Source organism: Copadichromis virginalis, linkage group LG7, assembly GCF_057382275.1.
Source record: "Copadichromis virginalis isolate Kocher_CV1m ecotype Utaka linkage group LG7, C_Virginalis_male_GT1.1, whole genome shotgun sequence".
Classification (NCBI taxonomy): domain Eukaryota; kingdom Metazoa; phylum Chordata; class Actinopteri; order Cichliformes; family Cichlidae; genus Copadichromis; species Copadichromis virginalis.
Window position 1 is genome coordinate 21,725,302 of NC_140624.1, and position 23,447 is coordinate 21,748,748.

Genomic DNA, 23,447 nt, shown 5'->3' on the forward strand with positions numbered 1-23,447 from the left:
TTGCTTTCATAGTAATTGACAAGCTGGATCCAAAGGCAGAAAATATATCAGGTCACAGGTTTTACAGATTTTTGTGCACTTCTACAGATCCTGTGAGATATTAGGTTAAACCGAATGAGCTTAAAACACATCGTGAACCACAAACCCAGATCAAAGATTTTCCTTATTGCTTCAGATAGTTCTTGTGTAATCCCCTCGCAGGCTTTAACAAACAATGTATTTATTATGCATTCTATTGTGTTGCATTAATTATGTATTAGCTTGTGAACTTTTGCCTTTTCCAGTCAGAAATGTGTTGCTGTGAGAAATCTGCTTACATGAGGAAGTAGAACAACCCCAAAATTTCCTAAAAGTGAAAGTTGATGAAAACAGATGTCTGTGTGTCTCACTCATGCTAATGATATAAACTAAATAACATGAGGGAGTGAGTGGAAATTGTCAGGGTGCGGAGAGAGTGCTGGATCATGAAAGGCCAAAAGGCTGTAATATGCTTCCCAGGCAAATGCTGCCCGCATAAATGCAAGTCTCTCTCTCAGCCAATCATATACAAAATTTTGGTCAGGATGTGACTGTGTCCCATTTTCATGCATGTATGTATACCGACCCGCCACTTCATTAGTAACACCTTGTGATTGCCTTTAAAACGTTAAATTCTTCCATGGCACAGGTTCAACAAGGACCCAAGAAAAATTCAGCAGACATCCACTCTCAACATTTCTCCAATCGTCTGCTGGGCATTTTTGGTGAGCCCATATAAATTGTTGCTAGTGGATAAAAATATTCTGACTGTAAAAATACTTTGCTGTTAACAAGTGATTGTTGAGAAAGACTCAAAGGTGTCTTGCTATTCTCCTTATACCTCTGACATCAACGAAGCATTTTCTCCGATGCAACTGACACATTGCTCACTGGATATTTCCCTGTTCCAGATCCTTTTCTAGAGGTGCTTATGTGGGAAAACACCAGTCGATTGGAGGTTTTGCAAAACTCAGACCTGTCCATTTATCACCAACAGCCATGCCATATTTCAAGTCACCTAAATCTTCTTTCTTCCCATTCTGATGCTCAGTTTGAACTTCAGCAGGTCGTCTTGACCATGCCAACACACCTAAATGCACTCAGTTGCTCTCATGTGATTGGCTGATTACATATTTGTGTTAATGATCAGCTGAGTCATGAGTGGTCCTTTCATAGACCCCTCAGTGTCTGAAAGGGACAGCATGAGATCATGTACCAATTAGTTTTGTTGTCTAAACCTAACCAAAGAGCAAAAGTAAAAAGTTAATGTGAAAGATACAGCGGTCCCATGCACACCTCTGTCGACTTGCTGGAAGTCACGTATTTGTGCCATTTACAAACCAGCACTCATGTGGTGGATGCATGTTATTGTTATTTACCCTGGAAAAGGTCCTCTGACGCAGCACAGCCTTATCATGTCCCTACAAACTGCTAAGCAGTGTTTAGTCCCTAAACCTTACCAAAGGACGAAAGCAGGAATTTTAAAAAAAAGTTAATGATAATTCAATTCAATTTTATTTATATAGCGCCAAATCACAACAAAAGTCGCCTCAAGGCGCTTCATAACAAAGTGCAGTCCAGACAAGACGTCAGCCATAGCTGTCCAATTCATAAACCAGCAACCTGTGGCACCACAGTCCCTCTAACCCTCTTGTTTGGGACTTGGTGGTCTCTAAATGTGTCCTGGTAAGATGCAGATACTCTGATAAAACAGTTTTACACGACCCCTCCAGGATATATAATCTATATATACATATACAAAAAAATCCACTCTAGCCCCTGCAGGTGGTCTATCCCTCAGGTTCCCAGGCTTCCGGTAGAGGACCTGAGCTTGAGGGTCCTGTGCAGTATCTTAGCTGTTCCCAGGACTGCACTCTTGTAGACAGAGATCTCAGATGTTGTTCCTGGGATCTGCTGGAACCACTCGCCTATTTGGGTGTCACCACATCTAGTGCTCCGGTTACCACTGGGACCACCGTTACCTTCACTCTCCACATCTTCTCGAGTTCTTCTCTGAGCCCTTGGTATTTCTCCAGCTTCTCTTCTTGCTGATGTTGCTGTCATTCGGTATTGCTACGTCTATCATTATGGCTGTCTTCTTCTGTTTGTCTACCACTACTATGTCTGGTTGGTTAGCCATCACCATTTTGTTCGTCTGTATCTGGAAGTCCCACAGGATCTTCGCTCAGTCATTCTCGACTACCCTAGGAGGCGTCTCCCATTTTGTTTCTGTGCTGCCATGATTAGTGCCTCTGCACTGTCTTTCAGTCCAGCTTTGTTAGCCACTAATAGGACTTCTGGATGTCAGGCAGTTCCTCTATCTGCTGGTGGTGCATACTGTGCAGGGGCCTGTCCTTCCATCATGGTTCCTCCTCTTCCTCCTCTTTCTTGGGTTTCTGCTGCCTGAGGTATTCACTGAGCGTGCGGTTGGTTGGGGCCATCTTGCTGATGTATTCATGGATGTTTGTTGTCAGACTTGATCTCTTTTTAAATGTAAATGCCACTAATTTTATTCTCAGTTTTCAGTCCACAAGAATTAATAGCAGTTTGTTCTTTCTTCGAGACTAAAATAGAAACTCCTGTCTTCATCTAAGAAAATCTTGATCTGATCTACAAACAGGGTTAATAGTAAATTCAATTCAATGCTGCTCTGCTCTTACAGTGCTTCGTTTTGTCATGTCAAACATAATGACAACATCGCTGTCCTCCTTCCAGTACGCCGCATGCAGCCATTGCCACAACAACAGGTTCATTACCTGCCATTATTACTTCCCTGAAACTCATCTATGCTGAAAATAGCTGCATCATTATTGTTGCTGCATCAAGTGCCTGAAGAAAAATACATGCGTGCGTTCCAGTCGAGGCTGAGAGAAAAGAATCCAGGTCCACACGTTGTACTGTATGCAGCGTGTTTCAGGTTTAATACTGGAGCCACGGATTCCTATTTGCCGATGTTTGCTTTCCCCTTCTTCTGCATGTATGATGAAGCCCCCCTACAATAAGAGACTGTCCTATAAGTCTATGTCTGTGTTTCCAGTTGTCATCGTCACAAATGTCCAACATTTTAAACAAACAATGAAGCAACTGTGACTGGCAAAGAGATTTTTAATTTACTTTTTCTGCATTAGTGAAAAGTAAGTTATAACATTATATCATTACATTTGTATTTTACCATGTTGTCATTTATTCATACATGAACCTTATAGGAGCCCACACTTAACTGTACATTAAAGATGGAAATATCCTCTGTCTGAAAACTGAAACCAGTGCAGAAGAGCTTTAAACCTGCATCCTTTATAATAGCCACTAGGGGTGACTCTTGTGATTTCAGAAGGAGTTCATAGAAGTTTACTGGGAAACAAACCTACTACTCCTGTGACCTATGACCTCTTAAACAGCTTTTCCAATGGGCTCCATTACCAAATTAGAGTCTTACTGAATAAAACATGTTGTTCCTTTAGTCCATTATGGTCCCCATTAGTGTGCAAAAAGACAGATAAATCAGGACTAATATGGCAATTGCTAAAATGCTCAAGTAAAGAATTCAAAAAAGGACTTGATATCAGAGCTGCTACATCCTATAGGTACAGTCTGAGTTTATTCAAGAAAAAAACATCCTTTGCCGAATATATCCACTTTCCTTTGTCTGCACATTTCCAAATTATCTGAGCTTTGCCTCTCTAATTTTGTCTCCAACCTGAACTATTTGATGTGCTCATTTCTAATATCGTCCTTGCGATCCCAATGCAAATCTGACATCTTCTACAACTTACATGCAAAGCCACATTATTGTAAGCAGGTCTCACCACTCTTAAGGGTTTTTTTGTTTTTGTTTGTTTTACTGCAAACACTATTTAAATTAACTTTAATTTCAGTTTTTACCAGGAAATGAAAAACTGGATACAAAGTCACAAATCAGATTTAGAGTATCAATTTTTCTGTCTGACTGAAAAAATGTTATCCTATGACCACAAATGACCTATTATTGTGCAAATTTTAAAATATAAATCTCCTTTGCGTTGAAATTCGTATTCAATATGAAAATAATACCCACAGTTTTTTAATTGTATGAACTTCTTCTCCGCTAGCGGCGATAGCGAGCTCTTAAGGTAGAAAAAAGTTAGGGGGGGAATGATGCAGAAGAAGAAGTCGGCTGAAAGCGGAAGTTACATCAAATGTTATTATGGCGTCTCACATGTAGCTCTCCTAGCCTCTAAAATTTAATATAACATTGTATAAGGGATTTCTGAGGTACGTATTATCGCTTATATTGCCGCAGTTAGCAGGTTCACACAATTAGCACATTTAGCTCAGTTTACTCAGCTGTAGCTGACAGGAAGCTGCATTTCATCGCATCGTTAAGCCGCAGTGATACAGTAACCGCTGGTAGACAGAGCTAACAGGCGTTAGCATCAGTTTTTCCTCACTAAGTTCGTTTTTCTGGGTCTTCAGAGTTGGGTTAAAGTAGTAGGACTTTAATTTTCGACTATCCCGGCGTCCAGTGTGTGCGTTGGAGGTTAAATTCATTGCCAGAGTCCATTATTTCAGAAGTTATTTTGGGTTGCTGCCACTGACTCTTATTTAATCTTAGGTTGAAGTGAGTGTAACTGGATATCCAGGACCAAAACAATGAGCACTCAAGTAAGCAGTAAATACAACCAGCCTCATACTTTGATGTTTTCTTGTTGTTTTTCTCCGCAATTAGAGTAACTCTAAATTTGTGTTTTGATTTCAGTACAGCATTTTGTTCAAGCAAGAACACGGTGAGTAAACATGCTGGGTCCCACTACGTTATGAGTTATAATATAAGAACGAGTGTTTTTTTTTTCTTTCTTGACAGTGTTGCAGTCTTTATCACGTTTTTTAAACTGAAAATTGTCTGTTTTATCCAATAGGATATAGTCGTGTCATGAAAATGAGATTGTCAAGCCTACCAACAATGTCACTAAAATCTTACATAAATTTTGCCAGAAGACAGTCAGTCTGCAGCAGTCTGGGATCTTATTATTGTCTCCATCTTACAATGCTAAGCTGCTGTTGTGATTGAGCACTATGTAAATAATATTGAATTGAATATCTGCGGAATGGTTCAATGGGATCATGTTGGTAATTGCATGCAATCAGTTTCTTATATTACAATGATTAACTGTGATAAATAAGGAAAATTACACATCTGTTGCTTTCTGTATAGATAGAAATTCACATTTGGCAACCTTCCTGTTATATAGGAACAGAATACCACTCCCTCGAGTTGTGCATATTGACAAAGACTCATTCAGACTGATGGCAACATGCTGGGAGTCTGTCTGAATTGATAAACCAGGTCCCAGCTATTTGCAATTCTTCAACAATCTCTCTAAGAGTGATTGCAGTCACTCTCCCTGACACACGCACATGTAACGTGTTGTCACCGTGATAAAGCACCCCTTTGTTCACATTTATTTAATTTTTTCTGCATTTGTATCCTCTCAGCACACGATGATGCCATCTGGACAGCAGCGTGGGGTAAAAGTGAAGCAGACGGCTCAGAAACCATCGTCACAGGCTCACTCGATGACATGGTGAAAGTCTGGAAATGGTATGCATTTTATTTGGACGATACTATTGCTGATCACACGTAAAACACTGTACTAACCTTTAAAAAAAACAAAAATCAGAAGACATTTAAAAGCCAGTTTCCAGTTTGCTTAAATTCACTTTTTCTGCTCATCACTTTAAGAGCTTCTCTGGAGTTTATTTGACTTGACATGATCTAATAATCAGAGGTGGAAAAAGTAGAGACATTCTGTACTTAAGATATTTGTGTTACACAAGACTCCAGGAAAGGTTGAAGTACTGATTCAATTTCTTCTTTTCTTCTTTCAAAGTAACAAAGTAAAAAGTTGCTCTTTGGCGGATGTTTCTACCACATATTTTTATGCAAAGCTAAGTGAGCCTTGTACTCTATTAATGTAATAATAAAATATTAGAAGATGGGAATACAAACTTTAGCATGATTTTTAATTCTAATTGTGCTCAGTTTGAAATAGAAGAAAAAGAAGGAAGTTTAAAAACAAAATAGCTCTGTTTTCTGTTGCTGCTTTGTAGAGGGTGACTTTGCCTCTAAACAGGCAAATTAGCACAGTCAGGGGTTAAAGTGGGGTTTTAGCAGGTGGAGGAACCCTAAAGAAAGAATCACAACTCAAAATAATTTCTGTTGAAAACTCCAGTAGATTTTCTTAGTGTACAGGCTGTGATCAGCTGATCTGTGCTATTAGTCCTCTGTGGTTTACTGCTGTTTGTGGCTGTACACAGCTGAGTTCAACAAGATGTCAGCAGATGTTTCAAGAGTTTTCCTGGCTGATTTCCATCCTCTACACTGACACAACACCGTTTACTGTCTTTACATTAGACTGTTTAAAGTTGGTATGAAGGTAGAATTCAGTGAAGGAGTCTCAGCATCGTCAGTTTAACTTCAGATTAATCTCTACTGCCCTTTGTAGCAGAGATATACATAAGGTCACCATGAAACCAAAGCCACTGTGCACCAGACACACACTTTAAATCGTCACTGTACAGCACACAGACCTGTTTATCCTGCATTAACCTGCAGAAGATTTTCATGCAACCTTTAAATAGCACAGTTAGTCTACTTCAGTTTGTTTTGCAGCACATTTCACAATATGAAAAAACATGATGTCACATGTGCAGACTCAAAAAGTGATTTAAAAGCACAAGATCTTAAGCTTTAAATGAGCAGCCCTTACATTTAAATCTGACCTCTCTTCTTCCTCTCCTGTCTTGTCTTTCTTATTTTCTCCATCTCTGAGTGAAGTTAGCTCTCATTCAGTCCCTGTGAAGTACAGCAGCTGGACCTTGAGCTGCAACACACTGTGAGAGAAACTGCACACAAACAGTTTGTGTGTTTGCTGATTTTTGTTGAGCTGATAGAAACGCTGCATTTGAAATTACCTGACACTTAAAAGAAAGTCAGTCCCTTTATGCTCCTCTTCTGTAGGGCTAGCTAGATGCCGAATTACCCCAACCACACACTTATGGACACCTGATGTTTTGGTGTTGTGCCAAAAAAAACCCACCACCCACTTAACCCCTGACTTTGGCACATGTCATCTCTTTTTATGCAACATCTCCTGGTGATTAAGACACAAACAGAACTGCCTGTCATGTGTCACTAATTAGTCTCAAATTTGATTTATGAAGGCCCGCAGTGACGTGAAATAATTACTAACTTCAGATTTGTTAAAGTAAAGCTAATGAGCCTGTTTTGAAAGTGTAAGGAGTAGAAAGTACAGATATTTGTTTAAAAATGTGGGGAGTAAAAGTAAAAAGTAGTCAGAAAAAAGTACTCTACTCAAGTAAAGTACAGATACCTGAAAACTGTACTTAAGTACAGTAATGGAGTATTTTCACTCCATTACTTCCCACTTCTGCAAATAATCTCAGTGTCGTGCTGTCCGTGCAGGTCAGATGAGAAGCTGGAGCTGCAGTGGACGCTGGAGGGCCACCAGCTGGGGGTGGTGTCAGTAGACATCAGTCACAATGGGGCCATCGCTGCCTCCAGCTCCCTCGACGCACACATCCGTCTCTGGGACCTCGAGTCCGGGAAACAGATAAAGTCGATGGACGCTGGGCCAGGTAAGACCTGACCTCACACACTTTGTTTGCTGCTGCCTTTTTTACCACTTGGCACTTAAGTGAGGTCACTACAGAGCAAACCGTTGCCCAGTTTATATTCAACAAACGTGCAGAGGATGGTAGCTTGCCTGCTCTGCTGTGCAGTCTATACATGTTTGTTTAATTTTTTTTGTACACTCACCTTCCAGGAACACTTACACCCAGAAATGTTGTGTATCTTCAGCCCAGCTGTTCTTCATGTCACTTTACATTAGTGACACTCTCTTTCACTCAGCAGGCGGTTCTATTGCAGACTTTTTCTTTATTCCCTCCTTAAGACAATTAATTTCACTGTTCTAACTCTTTGTTTCCTTGCTATTTTTATGAATTGATGTTATATTGATCGGATTCTTTAATGATCTTTACATTAGTGAACAAAGCGCTCGTTTGGTTAAAAGTAGACTTGTGAAAACACCTGAACCTGTGACACAACGGGGCCATCGCTGCCTCCAGCTCCCTCGATGCACGCATCCATTCAGGTCCTGTACAGATAGTGTGAAGGTTTAGAAACTGCAAGAGTACTCTTAGAGCTTTTTCCCATATCATTTTAATAAAAGTAATCCAGGCGCCAACACTTAATTGGTTCTTCCTCCATGACTTTGATAAAGTTCTCCCTTTATCAAAGGTTTGATAAAGCTTTGGGCAGCTTTTCTCACACGTAGCTCTGGAGCAGGAAATAGTTTGACCACATTTGCAGTTTGGGAATACTCTGTATAATCTTAGTTCCTGGGTTAACAGTGTAGCACACATTAAGATGCACTTTGCCAGGCTAATGTTTGATCTGCTGCTTTTGTATTTTCACTTTGATGATGTGTGAAAAAATCAGGGTTATAGTTCATTTGTGGAAATGGCAAACAAAGATTGTGGTGATGTCCAGATTTAAGCATTTTTTTTGGTTTTAATCTTTCTTTGCTCTCCTCTGTAGTGGATGCATGGACTGTGGCCTTCTCACCAGACTCCAAGTACATTGCCACAGGAAGCCATCTTGGCAAGGTCAACATCTTTGGTGTAGACAGCGGAAAGAAGGAATATTCTTTGGACACGCGAGGAAAATTCATCCTGAGCATAGCTTATGTAAGGAGCTGTAAATTCTGGTTTTGGTCAGCTCGGTGGTGTTTTGTCAAGCTCAGTCTCTGAGGGACGAGATGTCACCGCTTTAGTCTTCCAGTAACTCATCTTGATTTGCTCATTCACCACAGTGTATCCCTTTGTTTTACCTCTTAACTCATTCTTTCCAGGGCCAAAGGTTAAATGTGATCCAGTCTCATTTCGCTACAGTTGTTACATATAAAGTAATCAGTTTACTGGTCCTTGCTTCTCAGAGCCCAGATGGCAAGTATCTGGCCAGCGGAGCTATCGATGGAATCATTAACATCTTTGACATCGCCACTGGAAAGCTACTCCACACGTTGGAAGGTTGGTTCAGTCATCAGAATTCATTTTAAAAGTAACAACCAATTATTTTCATTTCATTACTCATTTTGGATGAACTCTGTGAGTCATCATCGATTATGATGACTAACACTAGTCAGGTTATCTGGTGAAAAATAAGTGTTTATTTATTGATTTACTTTCCTGTTTGGCCCTTTTATTGCTAAGAAATTGCAAAACAAGTTTCAGAAGCCAGAAATGACATATTCCTACTGCATTAGGGTTAGGGGTACTTAGACCTCACAGGTATGGGCCTAATTTATAGCAGGGACAGTGAGGCTATATATGTCCCAGTTGCTTTCTTTCAAAGCATGGCAGTGGTGGCATCATGCTCTGGGGCTGTTTTGCTGACAGTGGCACTGGTACATTGCACAAAGTGGATGGAATAATAAATGAGGAGGAGGAATACCTCCAAATTATTAATTTACATCTCAATTTAACATCTGTACGGTCAAAAGTTGGACACAACTGAGTGTTCCAACAGCACAATGATCCCAAACACACATCAGTACTGGTTTTGGGATGGATAAGGCAGGCTAACATTAAGCCTCTGGATTGGTCTTCCCAAAGCCCCGACCTCAGCCATATTTAAAATTTGTGGACTAAAAGCAGCATTATAAGCGAGGTCAATGCCAGGAAGCCAACCAGTGAACGAAATTAATATTCAGTTTGGCTTTGTTGATTGTCAGCACTTAAAACACAGGAAAGCAGGATATCTCATATAGAAACGCTGGCACAAGGAATTTTCTGTTCTCTCTGGATGATAAATAAGTAAACACAGTTTAAAATTTAAAAGCTAAACATGATTAAATATTTTTTTAAATTGTGGCTAAACAGTGAAGGAAATGCAGACAGCATAGTCTTAAGAATAAAAAGGGCTTCAAAGTTTTTAAATGTATGTCACAAAGATCACCAACATGTGTGAGAACTCTTACAGAGTGTTTACCGTCTCCGCAGGTCATGCCATGCCCATCAGATCCCTCACGTTCTCCCCGGACTCCCAGCTCCTGGTGACAGCTTCAGACGACGGCTACATCAAAATATATGACGTGTGGGTTTGGGAGCTTCTTCCAGACAGCAGCTTTAACTCTGTAGATGATATATGAGTTCATTGATCCTGAAGGACATGGAGTTAAAGCTAGCGCTACTATTAAACAGCAAAGTTATGGTATAATAAAGATTACAATGCATTCTGTTTGCTTAATTAACTTTGCTGGAATCACTTCACAGGCAACACGCCAACTTGGCCGGCACACTAAGCGGCCACGGGTCCTGGGTTCTCAGTGTCGCCTTCTCTCCTGATGACACTCATTTTGTCTCAAGGTAACATGAAGCTCCTCAGATGGTAGCACAGTGCTAGTTTATATCCTGATAGTTAAAAGCTGCACTTTGTAATAAAACACATGGAAAAATCACATCTGTTATTACTTGGAGACATCGTGTGATTTAGAAGTTCTGCCTCCAGGTCAATATTTTCTGCTTCATGTTCACACAGGATAAATAAAGTGACGATACTATTCAGGAAAGAGACTTGAAACACGATGCTGTTGTGCATGTGTTTGAATATAATGGCAGATCCACCCTCATCAGTTGTATGTCAGGGATTTCAAAGTCTGTTTCCTCATTCTGCTTTCTCATGCTTTGCTCTCCTCGTGTGAAACTTTAGTCAGTGAAAGCTGTTTTTCAGTTTCCACAATGCTGAGTCAAACTGAGCTGGCCAAGATAAAATCTGTAAGATCTTCTAATTTCTGCCCCCCTTTTCAGCTCGTCTGACAAGAGTGTGAAGGTGTGGGACGCCGGCTCCAGAGCATGCATCAACACATTCTTCGACCATCAAGACCAGGTGACTCTGCGTTTTTAACGTGTTAACAATCAAATTCAAAGTAATAAAATCCTGTTACTGTCAGTTAAATCAATATGCCTGGTGTCATCCAGCGGCCCGTCACGTGACCTCTGTCTGATGGTTGAGCTGAGTGGAAAACCAATAAGCCTGGCTGTCATTAGATCTCTGGTTGATGCCTGTGGGCAGTTTGATCTGTTTTCCAACAAAGCCTTTAATAAAATAGCACGTGTCCTCAGGGACGACATCAGAGGCAGCTGCCATTATTGTTTTTGTGACGGCAAAACCAGAAAATCTACAGGGACAGTTTGCAGCCAATTAACTGCTCAGCTTTACTTTGTTCTCTGTTTAGACATCGGTCTTTTTAATCTGTTTGCTCTCTTCGGATTCATTTCTGCCTTCTGCACTGCTCAGTTAGGGTCAGACTGCATTTTTTAGATATTTTTAAAGCTTGCGTACACACACATGCACTTCAGCTAAAAAACAGTTAGAAATACTGAAGTAGTGTTAAATTATAGTACAGTATACAGGGCTGTTGTGGTGTGCGTTGTCATACATATGCAGTGAAGGTGCTCAGAGCTGCCCGTTTTGATCAATCCTCCTCTCCACAGGTGTGGAGTGTAAAGTACAACAGCACCGGCTCAAAGATCATCTCAGCTGGGGACGACCGTGCCATCCACATCTACGACTGTCCCATGTGACGAGACACATCCAGGCTGAGAGAGGACCTCCACAGCTGTCAACTCAAATCACTTATAGAAATTGATAATGAAGGGAGGGAGAGATTAAAGCTGTAAATGTGATGGACTGTTTTGCACCGGCCGAGTGCGGTCAAATAAAAGGGTTGTTTTTGTATTTTGGCGTTCATCGCATTTCTTTCAGAACGGAGCGCTCTCTGTCATGAATCAGTTTCATGGCAGTGTCCGATTTGATGTGATATTTTTATTCATATATGAAACCAGAATTTTGAAACAGAAAATAGGCGTTAACAGCGCAACTGATGACCTTAAACAATCCATCGATAGATTATACATAAAAGACGACGTCACCTTATTTGTTAGTCAAATCCAGTTGTGAAGCCTTGAGCTGAGGATTTTCTTCTTTCATCATCTCAGGGCATTTGAAACCAACTGCAACACTGCACGGTCAGTTCAGTAAGGACTTGTAAATCACGATATACCTAAAGAATAACCTGCTTTTATTGTTCTTTTTGACTAAAAATGTACAAAATTGTTGTATTCAGTAAGTAATGAGTATTAGCTCCCAAACAGCTTCTGTTTTCTCACCCAGAGCTACAGCCACCTTTTAGATATCCTTTACTTAAAATAGTATATATAGATAAAATTCTACTCTTTATGATGAAATAAAACTTTTTTCATTCATTCAATTCCATTATTCATGTGTGGAAATTTACTCATTGCTCAGTGAGTTTGGCAGCTTCATGTCAAAATCGTTGCTTTTGTTAAACTACCAAAGTGACAGACTTTTGTCAGCTCCCCAGTTCTGCTGCTGGTTGCTCACTGAAATTGGTGGATGAACTCTATGCTTCATGGACCACTATTCATCATTCATCTTGATCCTTTATCCTGCAGGTCTGACGTCACAGAACCTTCTGGCAAAAGGCAAAAAAACACGTTTGGATTGCAAGCCGACAGGAGGTTATAAAGCACCCTCTAGTGGGAGGAATTGTGTACTACAACCACAAAACAACACTGAGCCTCACCAGCCACTCCGGTGAATCCAAGTCCTTTATTACTTTTCACCAAATGTCCACAGGTACTCAGTTTTTTTGTTTTTTTTTTTACTATTCATATTTGGCAGGTAGAAGGTAAATATCTTCCATACAGGTAAAAATCCACTTTATGTGCTTTTGTGATACTGAAGGACATGTTGAGTCCACTTATTCACAGGAACACCATATTTACACTGAAAAACAATGTTTGCAAATGCTGAAAGAGTTTATTTAAAGAAAAAATAAGATAAGGGTACACAGTATCAGGTGTCGCTGAGATATGGAGTTTTTTGGGCAGTAGTTAAGTCAATTCAAAACATTGCAGCTTTAACCGGAGCATCACAGCTTACCTCACACTCATTAAATGACCCGTGAACTCTGAAGGCATTTACATAGTTTTTGTTTGCTGGTGTGGTGCCAATGCCTTTACTGACTGCTCTCATTTACCCAACAGCAAAATACCACCTTCTGTAACTGAACAGCAGCAGATTTGTTCCGTATAAATCGCATACAGGATTACCACAAAGAAACTACCAGATTTCCATCTCTAATGTCAAATTCAAATTTCAAAATTCAAATTTTATTTGTCACGTACACAGTCATACACAGTACGATATGCAGTGAAATGCTTAGACATGTTGGTCTAAAGCTCTCCTCACACTCACTTTTGAGTCAACCTACAAGAAACCAAAAGAAGCAGAAACTCTTTTCACCTTCCTGATTGGCCCAATCAACATAAACACGCATAAAATTCACAATGAAACCTGCATGACTGACTCCACAGACCAAATGTCAGCTTACTGAAAGGAGTTAAAAGTAAGTTGCACATAATTATAATAGGCCACGTTTCACAAGGACCTCTAGACATAAATATAACTGTTAACAGAACACTGAGCACATTATAGTTTGGGAATTCTAGCTTGAATTTCCACTCTTGTGTATAATCTAATGACATTTGCATGTTATTTAGGCTTAAACTCCGGAGAGATCCTTTACACTGTTGTTGTCACTGGAATGCGCTCTGGTTACAAGCTCTCTTACGCTTTTTAGTAGAGAAACTAGGCCATTTGTCTCCAGACTTTGGCACACTGAAATCCCCCTGCAGAAATATATTTGTTTTGTTGAGCAGCTCAGTTTTAAAATATGAATTCAGCCAACATACTCCAGCTAAGGAACAAGTAAAAACCCTGATTTTTCTGCATATATAATCATAAAAAACAAAAACGGGCCATATAGGAGCAATCGAATGTAGCATTTTTACGTTTCAGTGGATTTTCTAAAAGTAACCATGATTTCCTTTTTGAAAAAGAGAGTTTAGTTTTGGCAGAAATATTGGTTTCACTCTTAACTTTAGATTCCACAGCAGCAAACAGAAAAAAAGACAAGATAAGAAAAGCTGTAGTTCCCTGGCATACCTACAGACAAACATCGACACGTGCGCTTTTAAAATGACGCTGCTCCATGTGGCGCCTGTTGAAATCTCTGAGCTGTTGGCTGGTGTGAGGCAGACCTGCGTCCCTCCCGTCTGTTATCACCAGTGTCTGGACTCAATCAGGTCAGCTCGCAGGCTCAGTCTCTTCAGAGTCTCGTATCCGACCACAATGAGCACTGACGTGGGCGTGGAGGAAATGACGCGGGCAGACAGCCCCTTGGTCAGCCCGTACGCCCCCTCCTCCACCAGCAGCTGCTTGAATGTCCCAATAACAGACGTTCGTCCCTCCACCTTAAACAGACAGGACACATCACCTTTGCTAAGTGCAAATAAAACTTATCGTGAGGTTTAAACTCACCAAAACAACGACAAAACATTATTAATGCCTAATTTATGCTTGCTGCTGCAGTATGGACTGTGTCAGCATTACTGATTTATCAGTACAGGAGCTCACAGACTCCCAGACTATACAGAGGAACATGCTTTAACAACTTTCTGGAGAAAACTTTGAAACAAGATGCAAAGAAATTTCACAGATTTTGTCTCAGAGTAGAGCTTCTGCTCCTTCATATTAAAAGAAGCCAGTCGAGGTGGTTTGGGCATTAACTAGTAAGCCTAAGGATGCCTCCTGGATACTTCCTAGTGAGGTGACAAAAATGTGTCACACAAAATCTTTATGTTAGTCTGGTCCACATTGAACACTCAACCAGTCACCCCATAATGTTTACTAGTCTTTGTAGCATTTAGTAGAGAAAAATAAAGGATTCTGGTTACATATTTATCATACTTCTTCTTCTCTCACTACTAGAAAAACTCAGTTTGGTCACACACTGTGTGTCGGACAGGGTCGTCTGCAGTACGGGGGCCCCACAGGGAACGGTTCTGGCTCCGTTCCTCTTCACCATCTACACTGCAGACTTCTCCCACAATTCCACCCAGTGCTTCCTGCAGAAGTTCTCTGATGACTCTGCAATAGTCGGCCTCATCACTGATGGGGACGACAAGGAGTACAGAGGTCTGACCCAAGACTTTGTGGACTGGTGCCAGCTGAACTACCTCCAGATCAACGCCAGTAAAACCAAGGAACTGGTGGTAGACTTCCGCAGGCACAAGCATTCTCCACTGCAACCACTGAACATCCAGGGTATGGACATTGAGGCTGTGGACAGCTACAGGTACCTTGGTGTTCATCTGAACAATAGACCTGACTGGACTCATAACTCAGACGCCCTCTACAGGAAAGGGCAGAGCAGGCTGTACCTGCTGCGGAGACTCAGGTCGTTTGGAGTGGAGGGCCCACTCCTGAAGACCTTCTATGACTCTGTGGTGGCTTCTGCTATCTTTTATGGTGTGGTCTGCTGGGGCGGCAGCATCTCTGCTGGGGACAGGAAGAGACTGAACAGGGTGATCCGAAGGGCCAGCTCTGTTCTAGGATGCCCTCTGGACCCAGTGGAGGTGGTGAGTGACAGGAGAATGGCGGCTAAGCTGTCATCCCTGTTGGACAACATCTCCCACCCCATGCAGCAGACTGTGACAGCACTGAGCAGCTCCTTCAGTGGGAGACTGCGGCACCCACGGTGTGGGACGGAGAGATTTCGCAGGTCTTTCCTCCCCACTGCTGTCAGACTCCATAATAAAGACTTTAACTGATCAAGCACACACATCCATACATATGCAATAATACTAAGTGCAATAATCCTTTCTGTCATCGTTGTATTTTTACTCAGTTGTATATAGTATTTGTATTTGTATTCTATTTTTATCTTATTGTATATTTATTTTATTTTATTCTACTGTATATAGTATTTTATTTTATTCTATTCTGTACAGCTGTGTACTGTATTTATTCTTATTGTATTCTAATTTTTGCCTCATAACTTTTGCACTGTCCACTTCCTGCTGTGACAAAACAAATTTCCCACGTGTGGGACTAATAAAGGTTATCTTATCTTATCTTACACTCACTGTGCACCATTTCCACATAGCCTCAGGCATTACCATGCACTAATGAGCTGGCAGCATGAAATCCATTTTATTTGGATCACACTTAAATGCATATTTGTGTTCTCGCATACAGCTCTGGGAGGTAATGTCTTGAAAAGCTCATGGATGCAGAGGACCTGTGAAACAGCTTTTAGCTTTAGTGTCACGCACAGCTGTGGGTTATCTGAGTTTACCTGGACTCTTGCTCGAACAACATCCATGGGGTTGGTGATAGTAGAGGCAGTTACTGCTGCCATCGGTCCTGCAACAGCCTGCAGAATCAGGTGGGGGCACTCACTTGGTGCTAATAGGGATAACTGCTCTGAGAACACAAAAGATACAAAGTAAACAGCGTAAGGCCAAAGTGATTCATATCCACAGGTTTTCCTGATCCAACTGTTGAAGCTGCGATCTTCATTACCAGCTTCCGGCCCACTGAAGACATCCTTCTGACTCTCTTGTATGGTTTCGTTTTTATTTTGCATACTGAGTATTAGGGCTGCACGATTTTGCATAAAATGAGAATCACGATTTTTTGGCTTAGAATTGAGATCACGATTCTCTCACGATTTTCTTTTCCAGTATAAATATTTATTGCACTTATTAACTGCACATCAACTTCGTAACAGTTTAGACTGAACATAAAAACAATAAATAAACATAAAAACAACAAATGTCTCACATTTTGTTGTTGCCGCAAAATGTTGTACTGCTTGAAATTCCGTCTCCACCGTTGCTCGACGCTGCGTGTATAGAGCAGGTAGCGCAACAATAGAAAAATAGTTGCGGGACGGCACTGTGTAGCGTTTGTCTAGGGTGTTGATCATTTTCCTAAATCCCTCGTTTTGCACAGTGTTGATGGGAGCCATATCTTTGGTCAGGTGATAAGTGATAGCCTCCGTAATTTCTTTGTGCCTGCGGGAGTTCGACGTGTATAGGGAAGCGCTGTACAAGGTTCCCGTTATTGATGTTTGGTTGGTTGACCGGGACGGATTTTCTCCTGTCACTTTCTCGTCATCCCTGACGTGCTCTCCGTTGTTTTTTCCCTGCTAATTTTAGCATCACATGGCACAGCTTCTGTATCACGTGGTATAAGGCTCCGCCCTTGTCATTTGTTGAGCAGGAAGAGTGAGCGCTTGTTTTCATGCAGAGTACGTCCCGGATCAAAATGCGGTACAATCGTCATCGTCTTTTTTTTTTTTTTTTTTTAAATCGTTGTCATTTGGAAATGAGATCGCACATAAGTATGAATCGAGATCGCGATTTTCTAACGATTAATCGTGCAGCCCTACTGAGTATTTTACATGATGCTTAAAAAGTGACCTACCTGCATAAAAATGATAAAAAGGCCACCAGAGTGCACTGTTCGGGATGTACGTGAGCAGCGATGCCACGTAGCCCCGGTAAAATCCTCTGAAGCCATCGGCAGAAAATATCTGCACCGTAATGTCACGGCTCTGTCCGAAACTCAGTTTGTGCTTCGTGGTTGCAAGACCCACTTTGGGTTTGGCCTTGAAGCGTGTCAGGTGCTCCCCTTGTCCTTGCATCATCAGATGCTGTGACACTATGTCTATGGGCACAGTGATGGTCTGAGCCACCAGGGACGCCATCCCTCCTGCCACCACAGACTTCACTGTGTTGCTGGGCGAGTACTGGTTCACATACTTGCGCACCAACTCGTAGGTGGTGATGTAACCCTGTCCCGCGATCAGGGTTAGCGTATTGACCATGAAGCCACGATAAAGGCCACGCACACCCTCCGTTCGGAGAATCTTGCAGAAGGCATCGAAGGTTCCTGAGTAGAGGCTCTTCCCCTTCTGTACTTGCAGGCGGGTGCGGATGACGCTGGCTGGGTAGACGGTGGCCCTGGTGGTCAAGGTCATGAAGACACCCAGGGAGTAAAACTTCCTCTTGTCCAGGTCCTCCCATTCGATAATCTGGATTGCACCTTTCTGCTGCATGGTGCCGGCCTGGGCAGCGACGCACCACTAAAGCTGCAGATCAGCACTGATCACCATCCTGCCTGCAAGAACCAGAACCACTCACCATTACAAGTCCTGCAGTCAGATAAGAACACATGTATTTGTTCATTCAGAATTTAGACCCCAGATTACTGATAGGAAACATAACCATTTCCTCACAATTTCATGGTGAAAAAAAAACAGTAACAAAAGCTGCAACTGCATTTTGGGACGTTACTTTTAGTGTGACCGTTTCATACACTTCCACTGAAAATCAACTGAGAAGAGCTCAAACAAGTGAATATCAGGTACTTTTTCCTTTAAAAGGAGACCTATTCTACTTTTAGCCACGTGCCTCTGGCTGTGTAAGCAGCTATCCCACTGACGTGCTGTTCTAACCTTTCACCTCCAACAGGCAACCAATCAGAAGAGTTCCAAAATAAAAATACTGGCAGATGCCAGTGCGACCCCTCAGCCTCCTGGCAGATGCATCTATGTACATTTTTCTTGAGTTTTGTGTTCACGAGATTTTCAGAAAATTTGACCTCTGACCTTGACCTAGAAATTGAGGTCACCAGAATTCGAACCCCACCAAGATGTTTACTACGTGCAGCTATAATATTAAAATCCTTTTTTCTTGAGTTATTATGTTCATAAAGTTGGTTGTTCACGCCCCCCGACTGGCAGGGTGAACACAGTACCCCCTCCGCCACAAAAGGTTGTTCACAGTTCACAGGTGATTTCCTTTAAAAAAATAAAATGCTGACTTTTAATGCTCTGGGAGTTTTCTTCTATCATCTTATTGTCGCATGCTACAGTTTCTTTTTTGTATTATAAGTGAGCAAGTTACACAAAAGAAGTGAGCGCACCCTCTGCACTAGGGCTGCCACAAACGATTATTTTGATAGTCGACTAATCAGATCATCATCCATTGGACGCAAAACTACAGCTTATTGCACCAGCAGCATCTGCTCTTATATAACTATCATTAGCTTACAGCTTTAAGTGTTTATTCTTAGTTAGCGTATTGTCTGTCTTGTCTTAATGTTGGTTTAAAATGGAGCACTGTAACAAAAAATAATTTCCCCCAGGGATCAATAAAGTATTCTGATTCTGATTCTGATTAAGGTCTGTGCTAACTAAAAATAAAGACAAGATGATAGTTTATTAAATTTTAATGAAATTTGCGGATTGTTTCGGTGAAGTTTAATAAACTCCTTGCTATCTAAAATATGACAGGACACTGGAGTATATTCTGGAGCATCTCACACTTCTGATAATCAGTTGTCTGCTTGACGTTTATTCAGCTGTGTAAAAACTATAACTTTAATCTCAGCCAAACCGATTTACTCAGGAACAAATAAAATACTAAAAAAAAAAAGCCAAACAATAACATTTTAAGTTATCTATGTGACTCATATATATTTAACCTGAGTAGCGAAAGACGGCGGTGGGTTTGAAAACGATTTGCGGGGAGTCCGGTGTTCTCACGGCGCTAGTGAGCCTAGCCCCCGGCTTGCTAACGAGCTAGTGGGTAACAGACGTCTCCGAAAACGTCGGAGCGCTTTTGAAAATATGTGGTGTCCTGATAAACTGAGCAGATATTTGAGGTTTACACAGCTACATTCTCGCCTGAAAATATGTTAAACGTTTATTTTGTGACCCAGAAAGAATAATAAGAGTAACATTAAAACTAACCAGCTGCCGCCACTGTTGGAAACTGCGCTGGGCCGCGCTATGAATTCTGGGACACATCTGCTTCTTCTTCTTCTTCGGGGTTTAACGGTGGCTGACATCCTTGTACATGCAATGCTGCCATCTTCTGTTTCAGTCCGTTATTACACTCTTAAATCCTGCCACTTATTCCTGCGTCTTTTGTGATCTTACAAAGCTTCAAACGACGCGTCGACTATTAAATCAGTCGTCGACGATTTTGATAGTCGACGTAATCGTGACTAGTCGACAAATCGTGGCAGCCCTACTCTGCACCAGGACATAAATGTCAGTAAATCAAAACTATGTCATTTAATCCCTGCAAAGCCTGAACCATTGAAATAATTGCCAGAGAGTTCTTTTTTTTCTTTTTTCTTTTTAAACTGGAAGGCTTAATAAACCTTCTGACAAATTTAAAAAAAATAAAAAAAATGTAAAACAATTTAAATATGAGTTCTAATTTACACAGTCTTACACAATTTGTGTAAATTGCACAATCTAGCTCTGGGGGTGGGGTGTAGTTGAAGAAAAACAAATGGTGCCCACCCTTGTTCTGGTGCAACCTCTTAGAAAGAAAAACGTGGGAACGCCCCTGTACATAACGTCGCTTTTCTGTTATGTGACGGGGGAGCAGGGAGGGGGTAGTTAAACTAAATAGACCTATTTGCGCCATGTACACTAAGACCTAACACGACCTTACGTCCACAACAAGAGTCGCAGCACTGCCCTGTGTGAACGTCTAATCGAACTTTAACTCCTTCAAAAAGGCTGGTCGAGAAAAGCGGAAGCACGTGCAAAGGCAGTGTGCACTTGCAGTTTGTTAGCTAGCAAACAACGCTACTGATTCCATGCTGTGCGAATTCGTCCTTTTTAAAGAAACAAGGATTAAACATAATCACCCACAAACACACCAACTAACCTTGCAGGCGGTCACGAAGCTCCTCTTCCGTTGCCACTGCTGCAAACCTGAGTTGTTTTCTTAAACTCGCACGGCCTGCTCTGCTACAAGAAGGGTCATGTCTTCCGTCCATCAGTGCTGCGAACAAATGCCCTCAAACGTGATAGGTCATGACCTGTGTTCTTCCGCAAACTGTTGTTACAAATCTGCTTAAACCTCTGCTAAAGAAATCAGGGGACGGAGAGCTGTTTGCTCTTCCAGGTGACCCCTATAGCTGGTATGTTTACGTAGTTACCTGCTTGTACGACGATGATGGTGCCTTTAGGTCCTGAAAAAAGCGTTCGAATTCCAACAAATCACACACAACCAATGAGAAATTTTTAATAATGTAGAAGTTTTTACTCAATCAAAATGAATCCATAAACGTGGTTTATTGTTTGTTTGTTGTGTTTACCGGTGGCAGTCTATAAATGCACAATAAATTTGTCACCTGTAACTGACAGTTAAAACTTTATCCTTGAATAGTCCGAGGCGCATTGAAGGTCGCAGGGAAAGAGACGGTGGCGCTATACTGTCACGTGGGGCCTGTGCTTTTTAAAGTCACAGTGACTCATATTAGTGCTTCTGTGTGCACAAATGAATTCCTCATTAGTTCATGTATATAAACTAACTATGAAATACATTTTGAATAATTAATGTTTGACATATGGGACATTTTTTCTTGGTTTTAAGCCGTCGCAAATCCCACCTTATACTAATTTAAAGCACAACTGATATATTTAAATATATTGGTATCAGTTTGTGTTGTCTAATTTGGTCCAGTGTGAAAAATAAGTTTAATAAGTATGACCTCAGTCCAACGGAAGACCCAGTTGGGATAATCTTGAAATATTAAACAAATCAAATGACAGGGCCTTTTTAAAAGAGGTAAAATTCTTCAGAATATAGATAGAAATAAAATTAGAGTGTTACCTTGGATGTTAAAACTTTTGTTTTTATTAGAAACCACTATTTGGATGTCAGTAAGCTATTAGATAATGAAAATTCCCCAGTCGATACATATTAAGGCAGTCTGCCAATCATAAGCTAATTCACCCTTAATTTTTACACTGCAATTACAATATTATATAATAATATTATTACAATATTAACAATATGAATCATTACGTGCTAATTTACACAAAAACTACTTATAAAAGATTCATCCAACCATTATTCAACAATCATCCAGTTTAAGATCGGTGGGGGTGCGACCTATCGCAGCTCACTGTAAAACAGTCACAGTAATATATATTTTGGGTGTTTCTTTGTTTTTTTCTATAGTGTATAAACATGTCATCAAATAAAAGTTTGTCTAACATCTAACAACTGCACATGCATGGGATTAAAAAAATGATGCCATAAAATATTTATAGTGTATGCTCATACTGACCCTGACTTACTGAGCTGGAATCAGTGGCTGAGGCAGGTAACAGCATCTCAACTTTTAGAATATTTACAGTATGCGATGCTCCTGATACATTTAAAATAATTTGGAAAGACTTTATGGACCATGTTAAAACATGCACAAACAGCCACACCTTACTCACACACACTCCCTATATTGAAATTTATTAAATAATAACTTTATGGCCTTCATCTCTGTCTTAGCTGCTGATCATAATACGATTAGAACATGGTTAACAAGCTTCTTGTCTAAGTCCACATATAAGTAAATCAGTCAGGCAGTGTTTATTCCAGACTGATGGTGGATAGGAAGAAAATCACATAAAATACAATAAAGAAGATAACAAATAAAATACACCCAAATTACTGTTGTCTCAGTGAAGACTGATAACATGCAGGGACAAACTTTATATCTGTTAAGCTCACAGTGATTACATTCTCAGAAGGGCCAAGCTTGGAGTTATATTTATACATGATATTTCTTGATAAGCTTTAAATATACTGGCTTCAGCAGTATAACATCTCTGAGCCACCTTAGTCTCTTCAACAACAATTTCATGGTGTCATTATGTGTTACATGAAGTTTTCTTAAGCTTGCTTTCCTGTAGTTCATACACAGGTGTTCTGTGTACAGTATGCTCTAAATAAAGAGATCTTCACTATATCTGTTCTGCTTGTGCATGTGTTATCCAACATTGCTAATAAATATCAGCATCATCTTAATTTACATGTAATAAGAGCTCCAGTATAACTGCTCTCATTACAGACATTCATTTTGAGTTTTTTTTATTTTTATTTTTTATTGAATACCACTATTTGGGAGCTAATAAAATTAGCAGATATTACAATGAAACAACTAACATTGAGGTAATTACTTGTTTATGTTTCAGGTTTTCTAAAATGTTATGTTTAAATTTGCAAATGATGCAACTAATTATGACATAATTAATAATAATTACTAATTATGACATAATTTACACAACAGTTTAATTGGTAAACACCAAAAACCATTCACCAAATATATATTACGGATGTTTTCTTTTAATTACTCTACAAGCAGATGCATTAGTTATCACTGCATGGGTGAAAAACGATGTTCTTGTTAACAACCCTCACTTAATAAGCTATACAGTATGTTTTATAAATGTTGATATAACTCATAAACCACTATATTGTAGCTCAAAAGACTGTGTGAAACCTGTCTGCTCGTCGTTCGTGTGTTGAAAGTTTTCTAAAATTACGGTTAAAGTTTGCAAATGAGACCTCATTGATTATGTGCAAATTTGCAAAAGGATCTCATTGAAAAACACTGAAAAACA

At 40.4% G+C, this 23,447-nt stretch overlaps 2 protein-coding genes across 2 annotated transcripts; one reads left to right on the forward strand and one right to left on the reverse strand.

Annotated features, from left to right (window-relative positions):
• Nucleotides 1-4,151: 4,151 nt before the first annotated feature.
• skic8 (SKI8 subunit of superkiller complex) lies at nucleotides 4,152-11,818 on the forward strand. Its single transcript, XM_085462456.1, has 11 exons — nucleotides 4,152-4,269; nucleotides 4,610-4,659; nucleotides 4,754-4,781; nucleotides 5,491-5,596; nucleotides 7,481-7,653; nucleotides 8,618-8,766; nucleotides 9,015-9,108; nucleotides 10,081-10,174; nucleotides 10,354-10,446; nucleotides 10,888-10,966; nucleotides 11,575-11,818. Exons 2-11 carry the CDS (start codon nucleotides 4,648-4,650, stop codon nucleotides 11,662-11,664), a joined length of 918 nt encoding a protein of 305 aa, XP_085318582.1. The 5' UTR covers nucleotides 4,152-4,269; nucleotides 4,610-4,647; the 3' UTR covers nucleotides 11,665-11,818.
• Nucleotides 11,819-12,688: 870 nt separating this feature from the next.
• slc25a44a (solute carrier family 25 member 44a) lies at nucleotides 12,689-21,019 on the reverse strand. Its single transcript, XM_085462455.1, has 4 exons — nucleotides 20,704-21,019; nucleotides 17,438-18,133; nucleotides 16,305-16,432; nucleotides 12,689-14,418 (listed from the first exon to the last, which is right to left on the reverse strand). Exons 2-4 carry the CDS (start codon nucleotides 18,069-18,071, stop codon nucleotides 14,227-14,229), a joined length of 954 nt encoding a protein of 317 aa, XP_085318581.1. The 5' UTR covers nucleotides 18,072-18,133; nucleotides 20,704-21,019; the 3' UTR covers nucleotides 12,689-14,226.
• Nucleotides 21,020-23,447: the final 2,428 nt, after the last annotated feature.

Bases quoted from the DNA above. Each gene is read 5' to 3' on its own strand.
- skic8 (XM_085462456.1), top strand. The intron at 8,767-9,014 runs GTAAGGAGCTGT...CTTGCTTCTCAG, and splicing joins TCATCCTGAGCATAGCTTAT to AGCCCAGATGGCAAGTATCT. The intron at 10,175-10,353 runs GTGGGTTTGGGA...ATCACTTCACAG, and splicing joins TACATCAAAATATATGACGT to GCAACACGCCAACTTGGCCG.
- slc25a44a (XM_085462455.1), bottom strand. From the start codon at position 18,071: ATGCAGCAGAAAGGTGCAATCCAGATTATCGAATGGGAGGACCTGGAC. The intron at 16,433-17,437 runs GTAGGTCACTTT...TTGTGTTCTCAG, and splicing joins TTTTTATCATTTTTATGCAG to AGCAGTTATCCCTATTAGCA. The intron at 14,419-16,304 runs GTAAACTCAGAT...TGTCTGTTTAAG, and splicing joins TTGTTCGAGCAAGAGTCCAG to GTGGAGGGACGAACGTCTGT.